Source organism: Cervus elaphus, chromosome 14, assembly GCF_910594005.1.
Source record: "Cervus elaphus chromosome 14, mCerEla1.1, whole genome shotgun sequence".
NCBI classification, from domain to species: Eukaryota; Metazoa; Chordata; class Mammalia; order Artiodactyla; family Cervidae; genus Cervus; species Cervus elaphus.
In genome coordinates, this window is record NC_057828.1 from 68505923 (window position 1) to 68517221 (window position 11299).

At 38.7% G+C, this 11299-nt stretch overlaps 1 protein-coding gene across 4 annotated transcripts in view; it reads left to right on the top strand.

Moving 5' to 3' along the window:
• HMCN1 (hemicentin 1) overlaps nucleotides 1-1898 on the top strand; it is a 516590-nt gene extending 514692 nt beyond the window's left edge. For all 4 annotated transcript variants that reach the window (XM_043924342.1, XM_043924345.1, XM_043924344.1 and 1 more), the window contains one exon: nucleotides 490-1898. In XM_043924342.1, coding sequence (XP_043780277.1) covers nucleotides 490-856 — 367 coding nt within the window. In that variant the 3' untranslated portion in view covers nucleotides 857-1898. The remainder of the gene's footprint in view (nucleotides 1-489) is intronic.
• The last annotated feature ends 9401 nt before the right edge of the window (nucleotides 1899-11299 follow it).

Sequence of the window (11299 nt, forward strand, 5' to 3'; positions counted from 1 at the left end):
AAGAAAGTTCTGTGTTTTTTTTTTTTTTGGAGTCATAATTGATGTTTTATTACTTTTAGAAAAATAAACCACTATCAATATATTCTATTTCTGCTTTCAAATAGTCTTCAGGTAGATGTTAAAATTTTAAAGTCATTTATAGTCCTCTCTTGAAGAAGTCCTTGTTTCCAATATATATGCAGATGTTTCTCTTTCCAAAACTGACTTTCATTTTAAAGATGTTCTGTGGTACTTTTTTCGGTGGTTCAAAAGCTTCTGATTTTAATGGAGCTGAGAGAGAAATATATGACTCTAGACCAGCACACTCTCATCGGCATCTGGTTTCAGTTAATAACACAGACCATAGGGTGAGCCTTAGTATTTTGCAGTCAGACTGTCTCCTGCCTTTAATGCCCCAAAATTATCATGGATCATGATCACCTGCATCATGCCTTCTCCTGCTTCCAAGCCAAGATAACTTTATATATTTCATGTGATTATTGTCCTTAGGTTCTGCCTCAAGAACTGTCCACCCAATGATTTGGAATGTGCCTTGAGTCCTTATGCCTTGGAATACAAACTTGTCTCCCTCCCATTTGGAATAGCTGCCAATCAAGATTTGATCCGGCTGGTTGCGTACACTCAAGATGGAGTGATGCATCCCAGGACAACTTTCCTCATGATAGATGAGGAACAGACTGTTCCCTTTGCCTTAAGGGATGAAAACCTGAAAGGAGTGGTGTACACAATACGACCACTACGAGAACCAGAGACCTACCGCATGAGGGTCCGAGCCTTATCCTATAGTGCCAATGGGACCATTGAATATCAGACCACATTCATAGTGTATATAGCTGTGTCTGCCTATCCATACTAAGCAGCTCTCCAAAGCGTAAATCCACATAATTAAGCCACATTTACCGTGGGAATTAAGTTCCCTGAACAGCTGCAGTCTTGGCAACTTGAAAATGGTGCTGTTCTCTCTTTTGTGTGCCTTCCTTGGTACAGCTGAGGTATTTTCATGATCCCACCATGGTCATATCTTTTGGTAAGGTCTAGAAAAGTCTCGTAGTATTTTCTTTATTTATTACACTGGAGCAGTTCCTTTGCAAGGATTATTCTGAACATTTAACAGGACCCATCAGCCATGTTTTATAGTAACGTAGTAGCTAAGATAATTTTGTAAAAAAGAAAAAAAAAATTCAAAGCCAAGTGAATTTGAGCATTTAACCATTTTGAGAATAATAAAGCTAGTTGCTGTGTGTTTTGATCAAAGCTTACTAAGTAACTTATGAAGATACTTTTAAGTATTAATACTTTATATTAATAATAGGACTTACATACTTATTTTCACTTTAAAAAGGAAAGAAATACCACTCATTATGGAAGTATAGTACAGCTTCTAGAAAGCTTTTTAATACCAAATGATGTTCACCTTGACTGAGCATCCAAAATAAGGATATTATTTTCAGTAATTTTGTGGAACCAGCTGAACCAGTTATAATAATAGAAAAAAATATATTTGTCCTCAGTGATTATGGCATGGATCTTTGCTCCAACATTTTTGACATGGCTTTCCATTCAGTTAGCACCATAAATTTTACATTTTAGCATTTTTTAAATTTTCCTGTCAATTGGAAACAATTTTTTGAAACATCAATGGGATAGTTTTGTTTTTCTTGAAAATCTTGTATGTTCAAATTAGCATAATGTTAAACGTCAATACACTGTACATTGTGGTAACAGACTCTGGAAGCAACTGCCGAGATGTATTGTATTTTTATGAAGTGTATATATATTACCTTAGTGTGTATTTTCTTTATAATATCTTGATGGACTCTTTTAAAGTTATTTTATAAAAAAATTGTTCCAGTAAAACCTGCCTAAATAAAATTTTCACATCTTAACTTTTTTTAAAACCTAAATTTGATTTCTTATACCCAAAATAAGTATTAAAATTTATAGACATACATACATGTATGTGTCATACATATCATGATTTAATCTTCACAACTCTTGAAATAGTATTATTCACATTTTATATGTCCACATCCTGGGATTCAGATAACCTATGTAACTTCCTTAAGATAACACAGCTAATTAATGGCAAAAATGGCATACCTTCTACATCTCATAACTCCAAGTTAAATGATGTCTCCATTTCATGACAGTTTTCTTACTTAAACAGTTTTATATTGCATCAAGTGATTTCATCTACCTGTGATAGCTAATAAACTAACAAAGGCCTAATCATGGCCTGTGATTGAAGAATTTTTACCTAGATCACATTATTCAAAGAAACCTGGAAAAATCATCTAGTCCACAGCCAGGCAGTCAGACAGGTGGTTATCTAAATCAGTGTTTGCCAAAAAAATTCTATAGAACAATAGCCCAGTTAAGGTATTTTGAGTCAACTGAGTTCCAGTATCAAACAAGTTTGTGAAACACTATATAACATGTCCTCCTACTAAGTATTTACTATGATATTAAGCAAATACTTAACTTAGCAGGGGCCACAGGACTAGAAAAGGTCAGTTTTCATTCCAGCCTCAAAGAAGATCAATGCCAAAGAATGTTCAAACTACTGCATAATTGCACTTATCTTACATACTAGCAAAGTAATGCTCAAACTTCTCCAAGCTAGACTTCAACAGTACATGAACCAAGAACTTCCAGCTGTCCAAGCTGGATTTAGAAAAGGCACAGGAATCAGATCAAATTGCCAGTATCCACTGGACCACACAAAAAGCAAGAGAATTCCAAAAAAACATCTGCTTCATTGACTACGCTAAAGCCTTTGACTGTGTGGAGCACAGCAAACTATGGAAAATTCTTGAGAGATGGGAATATCAGACCACCTTACCTGACTCCTGAGAAACCTGTATGCAGGTCAAGAAGCAACAGTTAAAAGTGGACATGGAACAATGGACTGGTTCCACATATTGGGAAAGGACTACGTCAAAGCTGTAAAATGTCACCCTGCTACTGGAACTTTTATGCACACTGCTGCTGCTGCTAAGTCACTTCAGTCGTGTCCAACTCTGTGCAACCCCACAGACGGCAGCCCACCAGGCTTCGCCATCCCTGGGATTCTCCAGGCAAGAACACTGGAGTGGGTCGCCGTTTCCTTCTCCAATGCATGAAAGTGAAAAGTGAAAGTGAAGTTGCTCAGTCATGTCCGACTCTTCGCAACCCCATGGATTGCAGCCTACCAGGCTCCTCCGTCCATGGGATTTTCCAGGCAAGAGTACTGGAGTGGGTTGCCATTGTCTTCTCCTATATGCACACTACATCCTGAGAAATGCTGGGCTGGATGAAACACAAGCTGGAATGAAGATTGCCAGGAGAAATATCAACAACCTCAGATACGCAGATGACACCACCCTAATGGGAGAAAGTGAAGAGGAACTGAAGGGCCTCTTGATGAAAGTGAAAGAGGAGAGTGAAGAAGCTGGCTTAAACCTCAACATTCAAAAAACTAAGATCACAGCATCCAGTCCCATCACTTCATAACAAATAGACAGGGAAACAATGGAAACAGCAACAGACTTTATTTTCTTGAGCTCCAAAGTCTCTGCAGATGGTGACTGCAACCATAAAATTAAAAGATTCTTGCTTCTTGGAAGAAAAGCTATGACAAACCTAGACAGCATATTAAAAAGCAGAGACATTACTTTGCCAACAAATGTCCATATAGCCGGAGCTACATTTTTCCAGTAGTCATGTATGGATGTGAGAGTTGGACCATAAAGAAGGCTGAGTGCCAAAGAATTGATGCTTTTGAACTGTGGTGCTGGAGAAGACTCTTGCAAGTTCCTTGTATTGCAAGGAAATCAAACCAGTCAATCCTAAAGGAAATCAATCCTGAATATTCGTTGGAAAGACTGATGCTGAAGCTCCAATACTTTGGCCATCTGATGTAAACAGCCAACTCATTGGATAAGACCTTGATGCTGGGAAGAGTTGAAGGCACAAGCGGAAGAGGATGACAGAGGATGAGATGGTTGGATGGCATCACCAACTTGAAGGACATGAGTTTGAGCAAGCTCTGGCAGATGGTGAAGGACAGGGAAGCCTGGCGTGCTCAGTCCATGGGGTCCAAAGAGTTGGACTCAGTTAACTAAGTGACTGAACAACAATGACATTAAGTCCAAATATCAAACAAGTTTGTGAAACACTATATAACATGTCCTTCCATTAAGTATTTACTATGATTACTGATACTTACAATCTTAGAAAATAATCTTAGAAATTCAGTAGTAAATAAAATTTGCTCAAGTTTGAACTGTTACCAAGATATTGAATCACAAACATTTTCCCTCAATATATTGTAATATATATATTGTGGTCTTCCCTGATGGCTCAGAGAGTAAAGAATCCACTTGCAATGCAGGAGGCCCAGGTTCAACCCCTGGATCAGGAAGATCCCCTGGAGAAGGGAATGGCAACCAACTCCAGTATTGTTACCTGGAGAATTCCATGGACAGAGGAGCCTGGTGGTCTACAGAGGAGCCTACAGTTCATAGGGTTGTAAAGACAAGAACATAACTGAGCAACGAACACCTAACACAAGATATTTAATCACAAACATTTTCCTCCAATATATTGCAATAGATCCCTGGACTTTTGGAGAATACTGGTTTAATATAGTCAAGATATCTGCTCGATTACAGCCCTTAGAAAGGACAGTTTATAGCCTACTTTAGTAAACAATCCTAGCACATGATCCTGACCATTGAGCTTCTTTGTAAATTAAACCACATTGACTTCAACATCCTACTCACATCACTGGACAGATCATCCAGACAGAAAATCAAGAAGGAAACACAGGCCATTACATTATCAGATGGACTTAATTGACATTTATAGAACATTCCATCCAAAAGCAGCAGAATACATATTCTTTTCAGATGCACATGTAACATTCTCCAGGATTGATCACATGCTGAACAACAAAGCAAGCCTGAGCACATTTAAAATAAAATCTTATCAGGACTTCCCTGGTGGCTTAGACAGTCAAGAGTCTGCCTGCAGTGCGAGAGACCCAGGTTCGATCTGACAATACTATGAGATTAGACATCAACCATAAGGAAAAATACTACAAAAAACATAAACATATGGAGGATAAACAGTGTGCTACTGAACAAACAATAGATCACTGAAGAAACCAAAGAGAAAATAAAAAAATATCTAGAGACAAATGAAAACAAAAAAACAATGATCCAAAACCTGTGGCACAGGTAAAAGCAGTTTAACAGGGAAGTTTATAGCAATACAACCTTACCTGAGGAAACAAGAAAAAAATATCACAAATCTAACCTTACACCAGAAGCAACTAGAAAAAGAGCAAACAAAATCCAGAGTTAGAAAGAAATCATAAAGATCAGAGCAGAAATAAATAGAAACTAAGACAATAGAAAAGATCAGTGAAACTAAAAACATTCTTTGAAAATCTAAAATTGATAAACCTTTAGCCACACTCATCAAGAAAAAAAAGAGGGTCCAAATCAGTAAAATCAGAAATGAAAAAACTTAGAATGGACATCACAGAAATATAAAGGATAAGAGGCTACTACAGGTAACTATATGCCAATAAAATGGACAACTTAGAAGAAATAGACAATTTCTTAGAAAAGTACAACCTCCCAAGACTGAACCAGAAAGAAATAGAAACTTTGAACAGATCAGTTACAAGTACTGAAATTGAATCTGTGATTAAAAGTTCCCAACAAACAAAAGTACGGAACCAGATGGCTTCGCTGATGAATTCTATCAAACATTTAGAGTAGAGTTAACACCTATCCTTGTGAAGGTATCCCAAGAAATGCAGAGGAAAGAACACTTCCAGACCCTTTCTGTGGGGCCACCATTACCCTGATACCATAACCAAAGGTACCACAAAAAAAAGAAAAATTACAGGTCAACCTCAAGTTGAACATAGACACAAAAATTCTCAACATAATACTAGCAAACCGAATCCAGTGCAAAGGTGTCATACACCATGAACAAGTGGGATTTATCCCAGGGATGCAATTATTTTAATACCCACAAATCAGTGTGGTATACCTCATCAATACATTGAATAAAAGCTATATGATAATCTCAATAGATGCAGAAAAAGTTCACAAATTCAACATCCATTTATGGTTTAAAAAAAAAACAAAACACTTTCCAGAAAGTGGGCATATAGGGAACCTACTTCAACATGAAGGCCTTATATGGCAAACCCACAGCTAACATCATATTCAATGCTGAAAAACTGAAAACATTTTATCTTAAAATTAGGAACAAGACAAGAATGTTTACTCTCACCACTTTTATTCAACATACTTTTGGAAGTCAAAGAAATAAATTCAAACTGGAAAAGAAAAGCTGTCACTGTTTGCAGATGACATGATACTGTACATTGAATATCATAAAGACACTACCAGAAAACTATAATGATAGAACTCAATGAATTCGGTAAAGTTGTAAGATAAAAAATTAGTACACAGAAATCTGTTACATTTCTACACACTAACAACAAAAGTTCAAAAGCAAAATTAAGGAAACATTCTTATTTACCATTACATCAAAGAGAATAAAACATCTAGAAATAAACCTATCTAAAGGGGCAAAAGACCTGTACTCTGAAAACTGCAAGATGCTGATGAAAGAAAACAAAAGATAACACAAAGAAATAGAAGGATACACTGTGTTCTTGGATTGGAACAATCATGTTGTCAAAAGGACAAGGCCATCTATTCAAGGCAATCTACAAATTCACTGCAACCCTTATCAAACTACCAATTGCATTTTTCACAGAACTAGAAAAAAGGATTCTAAAATTTGCATTGAAACACAAAAGAGCCCAAACAGCCAAAGCAACCTTTTTTTTTTTTTTAATCTTTTTTTTTTTCTTTAATTTTTTTATTAGTTGGAGGCTAATTACTTCACAACATTTCAGTGGGTTTTGTCATACATTGATATGAATCAGCCATAGATTTACACTTATTCCCCATCCCGATCCCCCCTCCCACCTCCCTCTCCACCCGATTCCTCTGGGTCTTCCCAGTGTACCAGGCCCGAGCACTTGTCTCATGCATCCCACCTGGGCTGGTGATCTGTTTCACCATAGATAGTATACATGCTGTTCTTTTGAAACATCCCACCCTCACCTTCTCCCACAGAGTTCAAAAGTCTGTTCTGTATTTCTGTGTCTCTTTTTCTGTTTTGCATATAGGGTTATCGTTACCATCTTTCTAAATTCCATATATATGTGTTAGTATGCTGTAAGGTTCTTTATCTTTCTGGCTTACTTCACTCTGTGTAAGGGGCTCCAGTTTCATCCATCTCATTAGGACTGGTTCAAATGAATTCTTTTTGACGGCTGAGTAATATTCCATGGTGTATATGTACCACAGCTTCCTTATCCATTCATCTGCTGATGGGCATCTAGGTTGCTTCCATGTCCTGGCTATTATAAACAGTGCTGCGATGAACATTGGGGTGCACGTGTCTCTTTCAGATCTGGTTTCCTCAGTGTGTATGCCCAGAAGTGGTATTGCTGGGTCATATGGCAGTTCTATTTCCAGTTTTTTAAGGAATCTCCACACTGTTTTCCATAGTGGCTGTACTAGTTTGCCAAAGCAACCTTGAGAAAGAAAACTGGAGCTAGAGGAATCAGGCACTCATTGGCTTTAGACAATACTACAAGGATACAGTCATCAGCTGTATCAACAGTATGCTGCTGCTGCTGCTAATTTGCTTCAGTCGTATCAAACCCTGTGCGACGCCATAGACAACAGCCCACCAGGCTCCCCTGTCCGTGGACTTCTGCAGGCAAGAACACTGGAGTGGGTTGCCATTTCCTTCTCCAATGCATGAAAGTGAAAAGTCAAAGTGAAGTCACTCAATTGCGTCTGACTCAGCGACCCCATGGACTGCAGCCTACCAGGCTCCTCCGTCCATGGGATTCTCCAGACAAGAGTACTGGAATGGGGTGCTATTGCCTTCTCCCAACAGTATGCCACTGGCATGAAAAAAAATACAGATTAATGCAACAGGATAGAAAACCCAGAAATAAATCCACACACCTATAGTTAATCTATGACAAAGAAGGCAAGACTATAAAATGGAGAAGAGACAGCCTCTTCAATAAGGGACACTGGGAATACTGCACAGTCACATGTAAAAGAATAAAATTAAAATATTTTCTAACACTATATACAAAAGTAAACTTAAAATGGATTAAAGACCTAAGTATGAAATTAGATACTATAAAACTCCTAGAGGAAAATATAAAATACATAGACAGAATATTCTGACATAAATCACAGCAGTAACTTTCCGAATTCATCTCCCAGAGTAATGGAAATTTAAAAAATAAACAAGTGGGGCCCAATTAAACTTAAAAACTTTTGCACACCAAAGGAAACACACAAAATGAAAGACAATCCACAGTGCAAACAATGTAACCGACAAGGGTTTAATCTTCAAAATATACAAACAACTCATGCAGCTCAATATGAAAAATAACAACCCAATCAAAAAATTTCATATGCATATGATACCATCCTAATGGCAGAAAGTGAAGAGGAAATAAAGAATCTCTTCAGTTCAGTTCAGTCGCTCAGCCGTGTCTGACTCTTTGTGACCCCATGAATCACAGCACGCCAGGCCTCCCTGTCCATCACCAACTCCCAGAGTTTACTCAAACCCATGTCCATAGAGTCGGTGATGCCATCCAGCCATCTCATCCTCTGTCATCCCCTTCTCCTCCTGCCCCCAATCCCTCTCAGCATCAGGGTCTTTTCCAATGAGTCAACTGTTCGTATGAGGTGGCCAAAGTATTGGAGTTTCAGCTTCGGCATCAGTCCTTCCGATGAACACCCAGGACTGATCTCCTTTAGGATAGACTGGTTGGATCTCCTTGCAGTCCAAGGGACTCTCAAGAGTCTTCTCCAACACCATAGTTCAAAAGCATCAATTCTTCGGTGCTCAGCTTTCTTCACAGTCCAACTCTCACATGCATACATGACCACTGGAAAAACCATAGCCTTGACTGTATGGACCTTTGTTGGCAAAAGAATCTCTTAATAAGGGTGAAAGAGGAGAGTGAGAAAAGTTGGATTAAAACTCAATTCAAAAACTGAAGATCATGGCATCTGTCCCATCACTTCATGGCAAACAGAAGGGGGAAAAGTGAAAACAGTGGCAGATTTTATTTTTTTGGGCTCCAAAATCACTGCAGACCCTGACTGCGCTATAGAATTATAAGATGCTTGCTCCTTGGAAGGAAAGCTATGACAAACCTAGACAGCATATTAAAAAGCAAAGACATTACTTTGCCAACAAAGGTCCATCTGGTCAAAGCTATGGTTCTTCCAGTATTCATGTATGGATGTAAGAGTTGGACCATAAGGAAGGTTGAGCCCTGAAGAACTGATGCCTTCAAACTGTGGTGCTGGAGAAGACTCCTCAGAGTCCCTTGGACAGCAAGGAGATCAACCCGGTCAATCCTAAAGAAAATCAACCCTGAATATTCATTGGAAGCACTAATGCTGAAGTTGAAGCTCCAATACTTTGGCCACCTGATGTGAAGAGCCGACCCACTGAAAAAAGACTGTGATGCTGGGAGAAACTGAGGGCAAGAGAAGGGGGCAACAGAGGACAAGATGGTTGGAAAATATTATGGACACAGTGGACATGAGGTTAAGCAAACTCTAGGAGATGGTGAAGGACAGGGAAGCCTGGCATGCTGCAATCCATGGGGTCACAAAGAACTGGAGACGACTTAGCAACTGCAACAAGAAATCAAAAACTGGGTCTGGTGCACTGGGAAGACCCAGAGGAATCGGGTGGAGAGGGAGGTGGGAGGGGGGATCGGGATGGGGAATACATGTAAATCCATGGCTGATTCATGTCAATGTATGACAAAAACCACTACAATATTGTAAAGTAATTAGCCTCCAACTAATAAAAATAAATGAAAAAAAAAACTGCATAGGAAGATGGCATATAGATGGCCAATAAACACATGAAAGATGCTCAACATCACTAATTATTACAGAAATACAGATCAATACTACAATGAGGTATCACCTCACACCAAGCAGAATGGTCATTGTTAAAAAATCTACAATATATGCTGGAGAGGGTATGGAGAAAGGGAATCTTCTTGTATCATTGATGGGAATGTAAACTGATACAGCCACTATGGAATATTATGGAGTTTCTTCAAAAACCTAAAACTAAAGTTACCATATGCAACAACCCCAATGCTGGGCATATACACCCAGAGAAAAACATAACTGAAAAAGACACATGCATCCCAGTATTCATCACAGCACTATTTACAATGCCGGGACATGGAAGCAACCTAAATATCCATCACCAGAAGCATAGATAAAGAAGATGTGGTACGTAGGTACAATGGAATATTACTCAGTCACAAAAAGGAATGAAAACGGGTCATTTGTAGAGATGTGGATGACCTAGAGACTGTGACAGTGAAGTCAGAAAGAGAATAAATATAAATACTGTATATTAACACATGTATGTGGAAACTAGAAAAATGGTATAGATGATCTTATTTGCAAAGCAGAAATAGAGACAGGCATAGAGGAAGACACCTATGAATACCAAGGGGGACATGGGAGAGTAGGAGGAATTGGGATCCATACATACACCATTGAGACTATGTATAAACCGGATAACTAATGAGAATCCGCTGTACAGTATAGGGAACGCTACTCAGTGCTCTGTGGTGACCTAAATTGGAAGGAGATCCAAAGAAGAGGGAATAAATGTGTATGTATAGTTGGTTCACTTTGCTGTGCAGTAGAAGCTAACATTGTAAAGCAACTATTGCTGTTTAGTCACTCAGTCATTACTGACATGTTTGATCTTTGCAACCCTATGGACTGTAGCTTGCCAGGCTCCTCTGTCCATGGGATTTCCCAGGCAAGAAAACTGGAGTGGGTAGTCATTTCCTCCTCCTGGGGATTTTCTCGACCCAGGGATTGAACCCAAGTCTCCTTCATTGGCAGGTGAGTTCTTTAGCACTGAACCACCAGGGAAGCCCCCAAAGCAACTATACCCCAATAAAAATTTAAATAAATTGACTTTTCTCCAAGGAGACATACATATGGTCAAAAAACACAAGGAAAGGTGCTAAGGATTGCTAATTATTATAGAAATGCAAATCAAAACTACAATGAGGTATCAACTCACACCAGGCAGAATGGCCATCATTAAGTGAAGTCATTCGGTAGTGTCTGACTCTTTGCGACCCCATGGACTGTAGCCCACCAGGCTCCCATCCATGGAATTTTCTAGG